This window comes from Pseudorasbora parva, chromosome 2, assembly GCF_024679245.1.
Source record: "Pseudorasbora parva isolate DD20220531a chromosome 2, ASM2467924v1, whole genome shotgun sequence".
NCBI lineage: Eukaryota > Metazoa > Chordata > Actinopteri > Cypriniformes > Gobionidae > Pseudorasbora > Pseudorasbora parva.
In genome coordinates, this window is record NC_090173.1 from 13126280 (window position 1) to 13143911 (window position 17632).

A 17632-nucleotide genomic window follows, 5' to 3' on the forward strand; every position below is an offset into this window, starting at 1 on the left:
AAAATCTAAATATAACACTCCAATACACATTTTATGGTAGTGTTATGCACTACACACCATTTATACTAAAAGATAATTGTATAAGTAATTATAAACAGTCTATTTTATTCCTCATATATTCCTCATTAAATGTTAATTTACAGAAAATTCTTCTGTGTATGACATTTATTTTTTAAATTATTATTTACCAGCAACAACCCTGGAGAGCACGCATTCGGTTACCATGGAAACGAAAACAGCCGGTGCGCGCGCAGCGCGCCGCAGCACACACACACACACACACACACACACACACACACACACACACACACACACACATATTAGCGAACAAGCCCAGCAGTGCCACTGTACCTCACAAAGTGTGCGCTTATCAGCACAGTTATGCTGATACGATATTGCTTATGTCATCATCCTAGAATCCTTGTTATCATTGGTGGAATATGAATTGGCTAAAGTAAAATATTTATTTCAACACAACCATTTCAGCTAAATATAACTGATGCAATATGTTAAACCTTTAACCCGCGGAATAAAAAATCAACCCGCGGCAAGTGGTTAAAAGTAGCCCAATTCCGCGGGAAAACCGCGGACTTGGCAACACTGGCTTGGGGGCAGCACCACCATAGCAACTCACTAAAGTGCCCATTCGGTTTCTTTACATTAAACAACTATTATTTACACCCTGAGCAAAAAAAATAAAATAAAAAATAATAAAGTTTAGGCTATATACTATAAATGTAAAAATGCTAGACCTTAAATTTTAAAACATATTTTGTGGAATTATTTTACTCAGGCACAATATAGGTCACGTTCTTCATTTGAGGTCCTTTCACGGGCGCTTCAGAGTGAGTTTAACCGCTGATCTGAGAACAGTGTAGTATTTCTCCTCTAACGGCGAATTTCAGGTTATCTGTAGCTTAAGCTGATCTGAGACAAACTCATGAGATCGGTCTAAAGATGGCGGCCTCCATCAGACATTTACTAAAACCTTGGACACCGAGGTACATTTTACTAGTTTTATGGACTTATATTTGCCAGGAATGTCTTAAATGAGGTCTAAATCACATCAACGTTGCTATGCAATTCATAATCTGGATGATTTTTGATTGACTTCACTCTGTTCTTCGCAAACTGAACCATGTGCTTAAATAAACGCTTCTGTTTGCAGTGACTGGTATTATATCTATTGTTATGCGTGTTTTCTCAGTGTGTGTTTCGTGAGATGGAGTCGGTATAATCCTTACTATCTGGATCCGGATCCCAGTAAAGATGCTGTTCCGGAGTCAGAGCTCAGTCCTGAAGAAAAAGAGCTGCAGGAGCTGAAAACAGTGAGCCCAATAAAAGCAGCTCTGTCGAGCGACACCAGCTCTGCTTTCAGCGACCCTTTGATAAGGTACGAACTAAAAGAGCTCAACCAACATGCAGCGTCGAGTGTTGTTATAGTTTTAAGACCTGGACATAAACACAGCGGGGGCCGACATCTGAGGACACCACTGAAATTTAGAAAACTGTAGCAAGTCATAATGTAAAAACTGCACATGTAAGAATTATTACATTATTATTGTAATAAAATGTTCATGATCTTATAATTTTCTTAATGTAACACAATCTGAAAGTTCATAATGTGATAATACACTTTACATAGTGAGAAATTGTAATTTTGTTATTATAATAGATTTAAGAAATATTATTCCTTACAGTAAATTAGTCTTAAACTAATGCAACATTTAACATGCTATTATTATTATTATTATTATTATTATGAATTGTATATTTTTATTAAACAAAGCATTGGTATTCATTTACAGTACATTTTAAAATCTAAATCTGCCTTAACCTACACCTACAAAATACAATAGTTATAATTGCATGAATATTTAAATGTGTTGCATTTTGCAGGTGTAGTTTAAGACTGGATTTAGATTTTTAAAAATTGTACCGTAAAGTAATACTAATATTTTTGTGTTTTTAAAAACTATGACAACATGACATGATATTTGGTGAGTTTATAATACATTTCTCATAATGTAAAAATTATTACATTATGAGCTCAAGTTTTTTATTATGTTTTGTGAAAATTACAACATTATAAACATGTTGTTATAACATTATGTGCGGTTATTAAATTACAAGTTTCTACATAAAGATATTTATGTTTGTAGAATGTAGATTGTTCATGTACTCACCCAGACAGCAACATAGTGTCAAATAAGGTTAAAATAAAATAAATAATAATACAACTTTTATTTATTTTTTAAATCTCAATTTCCTTTTTTGTTTTTTTATTCCATGGTGAAAAAAAGTTTACAGTTTCTGTTTATGCCCTGAAAAAAATGAGCACAAAAACCTTTTTTATTATTCTAAATCTAAACAAACTGCAAGTAAAACCTTTTAAACTTTACATTTTGAAGGAGAAAATTTTTCTAAAACGTACTCCATTATTATGTTTTATTTACAACAGTTGACATTTTTCCTCAGTGTGGTGTGGATCCTTTATAACGTTGACATCTGTTTTCCTCTAACAGCAAGTTCATCAACATGATGATGCAAGATGGCAACAAAATCCTTGCTAGAGGAATCATGACACAGGTTTGACTGAAATCCCGTTCTGTACACTTTAAATACACGTTATATATATCATGGTACACTATCTGAAATGAATCCTTGCATAATTTCTGCTTGGATGTTTCAGACCCTGGAGACCATGAAGAGAAGACAGGTGGAGAAATACCACAAATCTCCAGCAGCGAAGAGAGACGAGATTGAGTGTAATCCGTACGCCATCTTCCATCAGGCCCTAGAGAACTGCAAACCCATCATCGGCCTGGCCAGTGTTCAGAAAGGAGGGAAGTTTTACCAGGTCAGTGAACAATCTTTAATATTTATTGTACAACTGTGAGATAATATGACCAGGGGTCTGATGTATATACGTTATGTATGCACAACAAAAAAACTAATTTTGAGTGAACAAAGTAATTCATTCAGGGCTTCATGCTAACTTTTTTCCCAAGAAGCTCCTGTGGTCCTATGTTGACAAATTTAGGAGCGCATTTAGAAACTTTATGGGTGCAAATGTCTTTATAGATCATTTCTATTATGGCGCATGATCATTTCTCATTAAACTAAATTGCAGACTCATCTTCTGAGAACATATTTCTTCTCCTGCATCATATTTCATGTCACTTTTTGTTTCATGTCTTTACATTTGCCAAAAAGAGAACTTTATTTTTTTATTTTATCTAACAAACAAACAAGCCCAGCCCAGGTGAGAAAAAGTAACGCAAAAAAATTTTTTTTTTTAAAGGTGTAATGCAATATTGTAATGCTCTACATTTAAAAGTTACTTCCCCCAACACTTGTTATGCAGAGTTAAACTAGACATTGTAAGTCCCATATATAGTTATTTCAGGGTGGAGGCGGCGTGGAGATGCACATTTGCACAATCTTTCTCTGACTCTGGAATTTTGTGCTTCTGATTTATTTACACTTTTAGGATAAAATCTATGTAAAGTTTTATACATGAGACCCCAGCTGTTCTGAATATACAATTCTCAGTTCAAATTCAGAAACTGTTCAACTGATGTGTTTTAAATGGCCAACACTGATAGAAATATCTTGAGAAATGTGAATATTTAACTGTATTTATATAAAAAAAATGGTGATGGCAACAGAAAATGATGATGGCAACAGAAAATCTTAAAATTGTGATGAACAGAATGTACAAGAAGTTTTTGACTGCTAACATTTTTGAAAACGAAAAACTCATTTTATCCAGAGTAATTTATAGCACATGGATTGTATGCAATATTTTGAAGCTCTGAAGTTTATGAATGTTTTAAAGGGATAATTCATCTAAAAAGTGAAAACTATCATCGTTCACTCACCTTCATGTTGTTCCAAACCTGTATGACTTTTTCTTCTGTGAAACAGAACACAAAAACGTTAAGTAGAAAGTATTTTCCATACTATATGTACAATGTTGTCAAGCTCCATGAATCACAGATGAAATCTTAAATCTTACTCTCTGTCATTGGTCTTGCAGGTGCCCGTCCCTCTCGCGGATAATCGGCGGCGTTTTCTGGCCATGAAGTGGTTGATCACCGAATGCAGAGACAACAAGCACCGTCGCACACACATGTATGAGAAACTCTCGCAGGAGCTGCTGGCCGCCTTCAGTAATGAGGGAAATGTGGTGAAGCGCAAACACGACCTTCACAAGATGGCCGAAGCCAACAGGGCATATGCACACTACCGCTGGTGGTAGAGAAAGCACATCTGGACTCCTAGTTTGCTTTTGGACTGACAGTATCAGGAGTTTGGATGAGAAGCTCTCAGACAAAAAGACCATGAGAGAATCTGACATCTGGACTCAAATACAGATTGTCTATGAATGAAAGTAAATAAAGCAAGCTATATGAATCACAGTAACTTTGACCAGTCTTCTACTTCATGTCAATCCTTAAACCCAGTGAATCACCTGACACTCATTAAAGAGCCACTCATTAAAGATATATAAATATAAAACCTCCGCTCCTGGTTCCTTCTGGATGCAATTTCTTCCTGTGTTTCTCTCTCGTGATTGGTGGAGACCTCAGTCCATCACTCGCGGTAGTAATAGTTCTGCCGTGTCACTGAGAGTCCAGCCTCCAGCAGGAGCAGGCGAGCTCGGGTCCTCCTGCAGGAGAAAGCATGTGCAGCTACTTTCAAACCACAGAAAGACAGTAAAAACATCATTAAAGTAATCCATGTGACTCCAGTGGTTTTCAATTAAAGTAGCATTTTTTTGTATAGCACTTTTCATAATGCATACAGCTTCAAAGCAGCTTGACAGAAAATTTGTACAAATTTAAGAGATTTGTTATCAGAGGTGACTGTGTCCAAGTTATACATTTAGAAATGTGTCAAAGTGTTGTCTGTGTTACATTGTAATTATACATTTAACTAGGCTACTGAGTAATAATTCATGACTGCATTGCTATACGATAGGATTAGGTTTGGTTGAGGGTTAGTTGCATGCAATTATGCATACTTTTATAGTTATTACTAGAGTAACTACAAGTAACAAGGACACTAAAATAAAGTGTTACCAAAATCTCTATATTAACAACTTTTTGCTGACAAAGGAGAAAAACATTACACCAGATACCATTTTACTTGCCAAAACAACAGAAAACATTTCTACATTCTGCATAACTTGAAACATTTCTGGTCTGATCTGATGTGGACAGCTACTCTAAAATGTGCATGTTTTATGCACAAACATTTAGTGAACAATGACCTCTGTTGAACAATGCACTTGAATTATATATATATATAGTTCATTTTAGGTCAATTATATAGTTATATATTGAATTATTATTATTTTTATATATATATATATATAACGGCAACAGATTAAGGATATTTTTACAATATTATTTTAGAATGTTTTTTTGTTTTGGGACCAACAGTTTGTATACATTAATATCACCAGTACAATAAATAATAACTATGAATTTACTTGCCTGGATACATCACTACTGCAAAAACTGGGAAATACTGATCAGCACATGAAGACGTAGCAGAAAGATTTCTTTTCATATCTGATGAGCTTGAAGATTTCTATAAAATGAATTCTCAACATTTATTTTTATTGAAATGCATATACACATAAACTAACAATTCAGACACTTTCCAAGCAGATTTGTTTTTACAAACTGTAAACATTACATAAACATATTTGCATGTATTTCAGTTTGGCACAGCCAATTCTGCAACTTCAGTGTATGTACATCCCCTGAGACATCAAAGACAAACATAAGCAGATCCATTTTCATTCGGAAAAATGGCCTCAGATTCATTGAAAGTAAAAAGAAACAGCCTGTCCATAAAACATGACGCCTGATACAGATGAAATTTCCAAATAAAAAAATTACATGTTCCACTCGGACACATTTAACTCATTAATATTCAAAGATGAATATTCACATTCTTTTATAATATGCCACATTTACAGAGAAATACCAAAATCTGACTTTTTTTGAGCTGCCACAATAAAAGCATGAAATACTTTTGAAATTATTAAACAACCAATATACAATTATCAAAGTAATTTGCAACAAAATGCAGACGTCTTCAGTCTCATTTTGTTGCGTTTTACTCCAGAAGAAATGTGGAAGAGTGTTTATCTCATTATGGTGTAACAGCAGAGACCGGTTCAGACAGATTCTCCAATTCATGATCCTCTGCTGTGTCCTGATTGTGTGTAGATCTGTATTAGAAAACACATTTACAGATTTAACATTGATATATACACAGTTGAATGTATACACACATACATGAGAGCTGCACTGAATAAAAATCTGAACTTACTCAGGTGTCACAATCTTCCCTATGAGACAGGAGACAGAGAGAGAAAGTGGATTAAAACAAAAATAGATGAAAAATCAGAATCACAGCAAGTAAATCTGACTCTGTAAGGAGCAGATGAATGTTTGTTTCATTTGACCAGCGTCGAATCTCCTTAATTTCAATAACTGTTTGCATTTGTTACACATCAGCATTATAGATGTTGGCAAATAAACCAGAGACCCATCATCAGCCCCGTTCACTCTTAAAATAAAGGTCTACAGCCATATAGTGTTCAATGAAGAACCTTTAATATCCAGACATATATTTACTGTGGATAAAGCTTCTTTAGATAAATAATAAAAAATAAAATAAAAATTCTTGAACACACAATAAAGGTCTTTTTATACCTGGTCACTTTATGTGTTTTTAATGATTTGTTAAAATTGTTCCAAAATGTGTCTTTGCAAAATAAATATAAATATGATCTTCAATTCCCGGATTATATGCAAATTCAAATGAAAGCAACAGATATGAGCTGCATTTAACTCCTCTTCATCTAATCTGAAGATCAAATATTCAGATCATTCAGTCTCACTGCTTTAAATGAAGATGAGTGTGTGTTGAGCTTCAGGAGGCCATGCTGAACTTTAGGTTTCATTTGCAGTAGTTTGTGCTGTATCTGTGGTGATGTGTGTTACAGCAGCGCTGCCATATCTGACTGTATCACACACACGTTTATTTATTTTTTACCATTATGGGAGGAGTAAAAGTTGTATATGTGGCTTTAACATCCAGATGCCTTTACATTTGTTCAGTTCATCTGGAATGTGTCTCAAACATCTTTCTGAAGTGGTTTGAGTGACCAGATTTAAATCCGCCTCGATAGCGTTTTTAGAGAGCATTTACACCTGGTCTTTTCATGATCGGTTATCTATCCATTCAGAGAAAACACATGAAGTGACCAGGTGTAAACAGGACCTAAGAAAAATGACGGTTCTTTTACAGGGGCCTTATAATGCCCTCTTTTTACGGATGTAAAATAAGTCTCTGATGTCCCCAGAGTGTATGTGAAGTTTTAGCTCAAAATACCCTTGATGTTAAAATTGTCACTTTTTGAGTGAGTGTGTCCCTTTATATGCAAATGAGCTGATCTCACTTTCAAGAGCTCATGTTAGCAGCTCCGATTACCTCACCAAACACACTGAAAAGGTCAGAAACCGTTCAGCCTTTTATGTTAAAACCAGAGTCGAATAATGATGGAGAGACTCAAGAAGAAGTGACAACATGTAGAATGAGATAGGACGTTTCTGAATGGTTCGTTGATGAATTTATGGAGCTGTTGTGGAGTTAACTATCTTCAAGTCATCGATTAGCATATTCTGTCATGAAAATCTATAAATCACTCAACATGGCCTCACCCCCTTTGTTGCATCTTCCCGGGGGCGAGGTTTCTGTAAATTTTAAGGATGTTGCAGTCTTTAAAAAGCGATTTCTTTAAAACAAAAAAATATCTCCCTTTGCTTTGAACTCTGAACGTCATAACTTCGCAGATGTTGTTTATGCTCAAACAGCAACATTACACACTAACTAAAGTTAAAAAAGTGAACTCCTAATCAACCATCCCTTTAAGAAATGTTCACTGAAAGGTTCTTTAAGGAATTAACCAAAATGTTTATTTTATGAAAACATGATCAAAATTTAAGTCTTACATCATTTATCAAACAAATTATTTTGACTCTCTCCCTGACTCAAAAAAAGGCACAAAAAAGATACTTACAAGCAGTAAGCATTTGTAAACCCATCCAATAAAAGGCAAAAACACATTCGGAGGGGAAGACGACGACTCTCAGATCCGTCATGACGCGCTCACCGTTCCCTAAGAATTCAAATTACAGAAAAAAAACATTGAAGAGAAAAGAAGATGCACAGGACATTTGAAAGCAAAATTGTTACGCAAATTTTACTAGTTGTACAATGTAAGCGTGCTGTGTTTGGTTATTTTTTTTTTCATTTTGTAATTAGATAAAACTGTGATGTTACAGACCTCTATACTGTAATATAATATTTTAGATATGTACTCACGTGCTTTCAGGATCAGTTCTGCTGTCAGAGTAACAGAGCTCAACAAAACAAGACCAACTGCTCCAAACATGAACACGACTTCACTACAGAGATGCACTATAACACACACACAGAACATCAAATCAAATACTTGCATTACTTAAGCAGATCTCAACAATGCAATATTACAGAACATAAACACAATAAAGTAAATATATAAACATGTATTCAGGATTCATATTAGGATGCAGTAGTGAGTAATTACATGCATGTGATCCTTGTTGGCTCGTCTCAGTCTGCTGTCGTCCTCTGTTTCGTTTTGCCACTGTTTAAACAAAACTGAAATCTTATTACAAGACAAATGGATGAGCAGAGAATATGGATTTATCCAGGGATAATATCTATTCTAGTAATAACAAAATATAGTAACAAAATAATAAATATTTCATGAAAACAGAATTTCTCTTTCTTCAAACAAAAAAACCCCATTATAGAATAAATCAAGAAGGCCTAGTAAAGGGAGACAAATTTGGGCAATAACTAATTTTAACTGAATATACAGATTCCAGAAACTAAGCATTTATAAATACATTTACATTTTAAAATACTCAGATTAATAAGAATAAAATTACTTTTTTATTGATTTCATGGTAACATTTTATTGACACAGTGGTAGTAAATCATTTATTATTGATTGATTCTCCCTTATTTATCCCCCCCCCCCTGCTTTTAAAAAGTTTTTTTTTCTTCTAAAACAGTCTGTTGTTTACGTATACATCGATCAGGCATAACATTATGACCACTGACAGGTGAAGTGAATAACACTGATTATCTCTTCATCACGGCACCTGTTAGTGGGTGGGCTATATTAGGCAGAAAGTGAAAATTTTGTCCTCAAAGTTAATGTGTGAAGCAGGAAAAATGGGCAAGCGTAAGGATTTGAGTGAGTTTGACAAGGGCCAAATTGTGATGGCTAGACGACTGGGTCAGAGCATCTCCAAAACTGCAGCTCTTGTGGGGTGTTCCCGGTCTGCAGTGGTCAGTATCTATCAAAAGTGCTCAAAGGAAGGAACAGTGGAGAACCGGCCACAGGGTCATGGGCGGCCAAGGCTCATTGATGCACGTGTGGATTGAAGGTTGGCCCGTGTGGTCCGATCAAACAGACGAGCCACTGGAGCTCAAATTGCTTAAGAAGTTAATGCTGGTTCTGATAGAAAGGTGTCAGAATACACAGTGCATCGAGGTTTGTTGCGTATGGGTTGCTCCGTGAAGGAACACATGGCACCAGGATGCACTATGGGAATAAGGCAAGCTGGCGGAGGCAGTGTGATGCTTTGGGCAATGTTCTGCTGGGAAATCTTGGGTCCTGCCCTTCATGTGGACATTACTTTGGCATGTACCACCTACCTAAGTAATAATAAAATGATGCAACCGCACCGTTATGATGGTGTTTTCCAGGTGATGAACTTTGCCTGGTTTGTTCCAAATATGACGCTTGGAATTGAGGTTCATCAGACCAGAGAATATAGTTTCTCACAGTCTGTGTGTCATTTTGCAAATTTCATGCAGGCTTTCATATTTTATGCACTCATGCGTGGTTTCTGTAGAAGCACTTTGCCATAAAGCTCATTCAGATCAGTGAATGTTGTTGAGACGGTTGGTTTCTGGATCTCAGCAAATTAAACAATGTGGTTTAGCAAACCATATGTCCGGATTAATAACTTCCTCTGACATAAAATAAAAAAAATTTACAAGCTCTATGTTCTCTGTGGTTCCTCCTAGCAGAAACTATCAAAGCATATAAAGCGCTAATGGGTTAAGACGAGTTTTTAGCCATTAAATAATGCCACAAATACCAGTAAACTGTCTCCCGCAAACCTTATTGATTCATGTTGCATGATTTTTTGCATCAGAAAGGAAAACCGCAGTGGCAAATATAACGGTCCACGTCTTTTCATCGCTAATCCTTCACTTAAACTCCGAAGGGTTTGTGCTGGAACAAGCTGTTAGTAAATCTGACCCCAGGTGTGATATTTCAGTGTTTTTTCTTTTTAATACATTTTCAAAATTAATCACAAATTTGGTTCTTTTCAATTATGAGTATAATCTGATTAGAATCTGAATACTTTCAGACATCACAGTTCAGTCTCTCATGACCAAAAAAGTGATCATTATGAAAAAAAAAAAAAGTGCAGTTTAGTGAACACAACCTCTAAAGGGTATTTATAACTTAATAATTTTCCTTATGATTTCCTAAACTTGTGGTGATTCTAGGATTTTCATTTTAGGCGGTGCTTAGCCCCCAGTAAGGGTATGAAAAAAATGGTAACACTTTAGTTTATGGTCCAATTCTCACTAAAACCTTTTTAATTTACTCATAAAGCTAATAAATATTAATGCTTTATTCTGTATGACCGTATTGTAGTAGGCTACATCCCTTGCTCATAACCATGTAAGGGTTACCTGTTCTCATAACCATTTATATGTGTTATGAATAATTTTTTGTCTGAAAAAAGCTGAGCTTTTTTAATTTATTAACATTGATGAGTGGTGACAGACCAATGAGGCTCAGATGAACACACACACACACCTCTGCTTCTGACATGTGCTCTGCTCGGCGCCAGTGCAGATTGAAGAACACGCTGATTAATGGACTAAAAGACGGGCTGAAGCCGAAGCCTCCCATCAGTTTCATATTTTTTAAAGGTTAATCACATATTTTTTTAGGAGGGCTGAGCAGAAGTCAATGACAGCATACCTGCATTACCCATTATTTCCGGAAACATCAAAGACGCTTTAATATATGTTTAATTAGACAGGTGAGCAACTGTCTGGAGACATTCTTTGACAGAAACAAATCATTGTTATATAGCTCAACACAGTCTTATTGCTTAAATCATGTTTTACCATGCCTAATATTGATTTAGCTCATTGCAGTGTGAACAAGTGTAACTTGTACTTGTAAATAACTTTCAACACACTCAAATATGTCTAATATGATAAAACAGTACTGCGTTCCCCTACATACACATGAGCGAAAGAAGCAGAAGCGGCGACTATTGCATAACGTCTGTTTTGAAAAAGCGACCTCTAGCGGTGAGAAATTACATATTCGGCCTTTAAAGTCCCAGTGAACCGGAAGTAGCGAGGGAGTTTTCTTCAGTGCTGTGACGTATTTCCTAGTGAAACTGAATACTGAACAGAGGGCAGGGTTTTACTTCAGCGCTCCTCCTCTCCATCTCTTGCTCATAGCAGACGAATGGCTGGAGGAGAGCGGTTACGCATTTTAAAGCCTAAGCCGTCAAACTGACATCATCTGAGAAGGAACGCTGTTTCCAGACTGGAAGTAACTTTTCAGATTTTGATTTAAGATTACCACGACACACTATTTCTACTTCTCAGCAACATATTTTTATGCTCTTTATAAATACAGTGCAGGATAATAAAACAATGTAATCAGCTCAAGTTTCTACCAGCTTCATTTAGTCTAAAATCATTCTTATCTTTCAAAACTCTGGAAATGGCTGTTCACGCTTTTATCACATCTAGGCTTGACTACTGCAAGTCTTTATATTGCGGCATAGCAAGCTCTCAAATTGCTTTTTTACAGTTATTCCAAAATGCTGCGGCTAGACTTATTCATAAGTGTAACAAATATGACCATATTTCGCCGCTTCTTAAATCTCTACACTTGCTGCCGGTTCGACAGAGAATCGATTTTAAAATTCTAATGTTTGTTTTAATCTCTGCATAACTTAGCTCCTGGCTATCTCTCTGGTCTTGTTAATCCTTACATTCCGTCCAGAAACTTAAGTTCGACCGACCAGGCTCTGCTAGTAGTCCCTCGTGTTAGACTCAAGCGCCTTTGCAGTAGCAGGGCCGCGACTCTGGCACAACCTGCCCTTAGAGATTAGAACGGCTAATACCCTGACAGTTTTTAAGTCTCTCATAAAAACGTTCCTGTCTTCTCAAGCTTTCTGACTGTTACTGTACGCTTAACTTGATACTTTTTATTTATCACTTCCATCTTACCGTTTGATATTGAATTTGTTACCGCTTTGCCTTTTTTGCTGTATTATGCTATCGCTTAAATTAGTTCTGTATTTATCTCTCTTTTCTTTCATTTTATATTGAGTCTGTTAATGGTCTGCCAGTGCTGTTTTTCTATTTTCTATTTTGAGTTTGCTATTCCTTCACATTTTTTGTTTTGCTGTTTTGTTTCTTTCTTAGTCTGATAATGCTTTTGCCAATCCTTGCACCCCCCCCCCCCACACACACACACACATTTTCTGATTCTATTACCGCTTTGTCATCTCTGTCTTGCTATTTCATTTATTCAAGCTGCTATTTCTTTTTCCTTTTATTTTATTTCTGTTTTTGTCTTTGAGTTTTATTTGGCTATTTTGTAAAGCACTTTGGTCAGTCTAGTGGCTGTTGTAAAGGTGCTATATGAATAAAATGACATTGACCTTGTCAGCATTGGAAGTCAGTGATAGATAATACCTGTCACACAGCTTTCAAAGACCGCAGTCACCTTCAGAACTTCAATAAATACAAAGACACTGGTCCATCCCAAGCAATCTGTTCATTAAAATAAGCACTTTTGATCAGCACATCTCTTACAGATCTGCTTTAAAAACAAACTTCTCTTTAAAATGACTAAAAATATAAGTAACATACCTTTCTCCCTTTTCAGTGGGGTTAGATGAAAATAAATCAGAAGGATGATATCCAGGAGTGCTAGTGTTATCCACAATAATGTTATCCATCTTTGGCGGAAAACTGTGAATGAAAAGATGACCTTCTGAATTCATGAACTCTCACAGTACACATACTAGAACTGATCTGATCATACTAGAATGAAATCAAAATTGACCCTTATTGGTCTTGATGCATGTTATTGGTCTTACTGTGAATAAATAATCTGGTTCTTAAAGGGGGGTTGTCTTGTGCTATTTCATGCACACTGAAAATACGGAGTATTTCTGTGCCAAATACACTCCTTCTGAAGTTTTTTGTAAGAGCAAGAGTGAGTCCGTGAACTAGCTTTGTTCGGGTTATGGGAGCCGTCAGCTGTGCTGTCATTTTGTTTTTAGTCCACAAATCAACAATGACAATAAAGAAGTGTGTTTCTGGTTGTGAGGGAAAGATAACCTTTTTTAGCTTCGCAAATAACCCAGCGTTAAGGAAACAGTGGATGCAGATGTTTTTGCTCTTTAGCTCCGCCCACTGCACTCCTTCATGAGTTGTTTTCGGAAAGAATTGGTACAGCGCATCTGTCTTTTATAAATCTGATAAAACTAAAGACTCTTTGGATATATAAAGGACGCAATACTACTCTACTCAAGATTAACATGAGACCGGCAGAAACTGTGTGTGTTATGACCCCTTTAATGAAAAATAACTTCCTCTTGCATTTTGTCTTGACTTGACGTATGTAAAGCCAAGCTCAAGTTAAACCATGGTTACAATCACATATGCTTCCACTTTTCAAAATAAAATCAACAATAAAGCCGTTTCATTAAATCAAATGTCACAATACAGTAGTAAGGCCTGTTTCATGCCAACATTATGGGCTATATTTTATTTAATCACTTATTCATCATACAATATTAAAAATCACAATAGATTTACTCTATTCACGTCTATACACATATAAATGATGATAATGTATTTCAGTGTGTACTTACATCTGAATTGTGCTTGAAGACGAGGTAATAACATTATACAGAGAAGCAGTAGTGCTTGAACAATTACCTCAATTAGTTGTAGTTAATTAGTAATTAAAAAATATAAATTTAATTAAATATAAAATAATCAGTTTTCAGGTCTTACCTAGAGAAGGAGCTTCAAATGAGGATTTCAACTGCAACCATTGAGCAAAATAAAATAAAAAAATAAAAATAAATAAAAAAAGAAACAAACAAAAAAAACAAAATAAATCTTTAAAGAGAGAGAGAGAGAGAAGTGAATGGAAGAATGAATTACAGTACTTCGACTAGAATTGTACTTCGACTGGAATTAATGTTTCCTGCATGTCTTTGGATTATCAGGGAAACCGAAGGACTAAATGGAAACCAGAGGCATGCACTGTAAACCCTAATGTTGTCTTTACTTAAACAAATCAAGTAAACTTGACTAAATATTACTAGTTTAGTCTATAAACTCAGTCATATAAGTTAGTATAACTTATTAACCTACAAAATGCATAAACTTAAGATTTCAAGTTGTATGAACTCAAAATCATAAGTAATTAAAATAGCTCACTCTGGTCTTGCTTTGATGTGATTGGCCATGCAAGGAGTTCTGTCTAGCAACAAGAGAACGAATTCACTGATTGGAGGACATTTCCAAAAGGCGGCCCTTTTCGCCTCACCTGTTGCTTGTTGCTGATTCAAATTAAGATGGAGACTTTTTCATTGTGTGCAATCTTAAATTCGGTAAGTAAAAATTTGTAAGTTACTAAACCTAACAATAATACGTGAACTAACTTATAACCAGATTGACTTTATTTCTGTTTTAATGAAAATAATAGTTTTGTTGGAAGTCACCATGATGGAGATAAGTGTTTGCTTTAGTTGGGCTCTTGACAAATGATAATGTAATATTAGTGTTTCTCTGGCTGCTTTGTGTTTGTGAGACACATATGTTAAGTAACAAAAAGCCAAGAGAAAATATCATCAAGTGGTGTTGTTTATTCATTGATGATGATAATAACATCATCAAGTATAGGCAGAATTCCTGATCTTGGGCAGAGTCCAATGCTTTGGATGTCAAAGCAGTTATTAATAGTTTTGAAATATTAATAATACTAGAATCTTCACTATTGTGCTAATATAAGGTTTTTTTAGTTTTTTTTTTTAAATGTGCACAAAATGTTTAAATCTATGGCATTAGTTAGACACATACACACATCACTAATCTGCGTATGAATCTCTACAATGGTGACAAAACTTTTTACAATGGTGAAAAAATCTGATAAACAGAATAACTCTGAACATAAAACAAGCTACAAAAACATCAGAACAAAACAGCAAAAGTAACAGCAAATAGTAAGAATTCAAAGAAAATTTGTCACAATTCAGACGCATAATTTATTCATGCTGCAATGCATGTTGGGACCAATGGGGAAGTTTTGATTGGTTGTACCCAGCATGGTGTATTGAACTGGTGTAGCAAGTTTGGTGAACTTAACAATTTAAGTACAGTGAAAGTGAGCACCAAGTTAAGTAAACTTAAATATTCAAGTTTTAGGAGACTCCATTACTCAATTGAATTGAGGGAATCACTTTCCTCAAATCATTTGAGTATTCTCAACTTATTAGGGTTTACAGTGTGGGGAAAACATGCTAACTCCACACAGAAAGGCATTTGGTTTTAAATGTGTTGCAGCCTTTTTGATTAAAACAATGTGGAGATAAATTACATTTGATGTTACTAGGGTCAAGAGTCATACAGATTTTTAATTCTGGATACATTTTTTCTTCTATTATGTTTTTGTTCATCAACACTCAGTAACACACGGCCTATATTAAACTATATTTGTGACTGTAATATGGTGTATTGAGAGAGTATGATCAGAGTTTATTTACCTTTGCAGCGTGAGGAAGCCACACGTGGCTGCTCTTGACTGAGAAACCTTAAGATAACTAAAACATTAACACAGTTACGGAAAATTGACTCATGTGTTTGATTATCATTTTTAGTAATTGTAGAAAAAAAAAAAAAACATTGTTAATAAACGTATTAACCTAATAAATCTGTGTTATACACTTGGCCAGCCTCTCAGCTTCAACAATGTAAGGAATGAAATCATACAGAAACTCTTACCTGGACACAGGACGAGACACGACAGCACAACACCTCCAAAGCCTATTCCAGAGATTACGCGAAGAGCATCAGCTTTATTACGTGCAGTCTTTCTCCAGACATATGCAAATAGAACTGGAGGAATAGATAAAATATTAAATATCACATGAGATAAATGATCTCCTGTCCAAGAACAGAACAGATCTTCAGATGTGGTGAACTGAACAGTGTTTGGCTGCGTTTACACTTGGCATTAACACGAGACCTGTATCCGGATTGTCCACATACACACTGAAAAGACAAGTGTAAACGCGTTTCTGATCCGATCAGTGTGTTCTGGTCCAGAGGACGCATTGAGATCGGATCTCAGTGTAATGCAAACTCAATCCAGCCATCATATCTGCATTCACAGGTGGACGTCATATAAATCCCGCCGCTCTCTCTGAAGGCTGATGGAAAATAACGGATGGATGCTGTTTTGACAAGAAATTAAACTTATTTCACCTTGACAATAAATAATCTAAAACGGGTTATTTACACTAACGTGATATCCTCGGTGCCATCTTTTATTTGAATTGTGCAGCATTACCTGAACGATTGTCACTCAGCGCTGCCGCTGTAAATCAGTCATGAGATCTAAATGAAGAGCTGCGCTGCTCAAGTTAATGTTACTGCCAGAGGAATAATCGGATTACACAACTTTAAAATTAAATGTTGATATGTTTTAGCTTACCTCATGGGCATCCGAGATGTAGGAGTATTTGTTTCCCCAGTAGTTTAAATTTTGATCGTTTTAGGTCAAACCGTTCTTGTCTGTGCCTCACATAATGCAGGTCTATGGTCACCACCTCAAAGAGCATACACAGAGAAGTCCAAATTAAACAATCCCCTATCGTAAGTACACACTGATGGCCTAAGACACGAAACGAGCGGTTTGTGTGAGAAAACGAACAGTATTTATATCGTTTTTACCTCTTGTACACCACTATGTCCGACTGATCCGAGGGCGCGCGTGCGTGTTTCCTGTTGTGACATTCGCGCGTTCTGGCTTTTGGTCTGCGCAAGCGCGGAAAGCGCCGGAAGTGGATCTATCGCGCATGTACGTCTCTCATTGTTTTGATCTTCTCATTGTCTCATTGCAGACTAAAGCCAGAATGCGCGAATGTCACAACAGGAAACACGCACGTGTGCCCTTGGATCAGTCGGACGTAGTGGTGTACAAGAGGTAAAATCAATATAAATACTGTTCGTTTTCTCACACAAACCGCTCGTTTCGTGTCTTAGGCCATCAGTGTGTACTTACGATGGCGGATTGTTTAATTTGGACTTCTCTGTGTATGCTCTTTGAGGTGGTGACCATAGACCTGCATTATGTGAGGCACAGACAAGAATGGTTTGACCTAAAATGATCAAAATTTAAACTACTGGGGAA

At 35.9% G+C, this 17632-nt stretch overlaps 1 protein-coding gene and 1 long non-coding RNA gene across 2 annotated transcripts; one reads left to right on the forward strand and one right to left on the reverse strand.

The window, feature by feature from the left end:
- The first annotated feature begins 863 nt into the window (after positions 1 to 863).
- mrps7 (mitochondrial ribosomal protein S7) lies at positions 864 to 4424 on the forward strand. Its single transcript, XM_067456392.1, has 5 exons — positions 864 to 1001; positions 1208 to 1393; positions 2526 to 2589; positions 2693 to 2860; positions 4043 to 4424. The coding sequence occupies exons 1-5, from the start codon at positions 958 to 960 to the stop codon at positions 4262 to 4264; spliced, it is 684 nt and encodes a 227-aa protein (XP_067312493.1). The 5' UTR covers positions 864 to 957; the 3' UTR covers positions 4265 to 4424.
- Positions 4425 to 12854: 8430 nt separating this feature from the next.
- LOC137092178 (uncharacterized) lies at positions 12855 to 14159 on the reverse strand. The gene is made up of 3 exons (XR_010908171.1): positions 14082 to 14159; positions 13072 to 13173; positions 12855 to 12972 (listed from the first exon to the last, which is right to left on the reverse strand). It is a non-coding gene; the product is annotated as an uncharacterized lncRNA (long non-coding RNA).
- Positions 14160 to 17632: the final 3473 nt, after the last annotated feature.

What these genes read in the sequence shown, in the direction of transcription:
- mrps7 (XM_067456392.1), top strand. Translation starts at nt 958, where the DNA reads ATGGCGGCCTCCATCAGACATTTACTAAAACCTTGGACACCGAG. An exon ending in TTCAGCGACCCTTTGATAAG is followed by an intron (nt 1,394 to 2,525) that starts GTACGAACTAAA and finishes TTCCTCTAACAG; the next exon opens with CAAGTTCATCAACATGATGA. An exon ending in AAGGAGGGAAGTTTTACCAG is followed by an intron (nt 2,861 to 4,042) that starts GTCAGTGAACAA and finishes TTGGTCTTGCAG; the next exon opens with GTGCCCGTCCCTCTCGCGGA.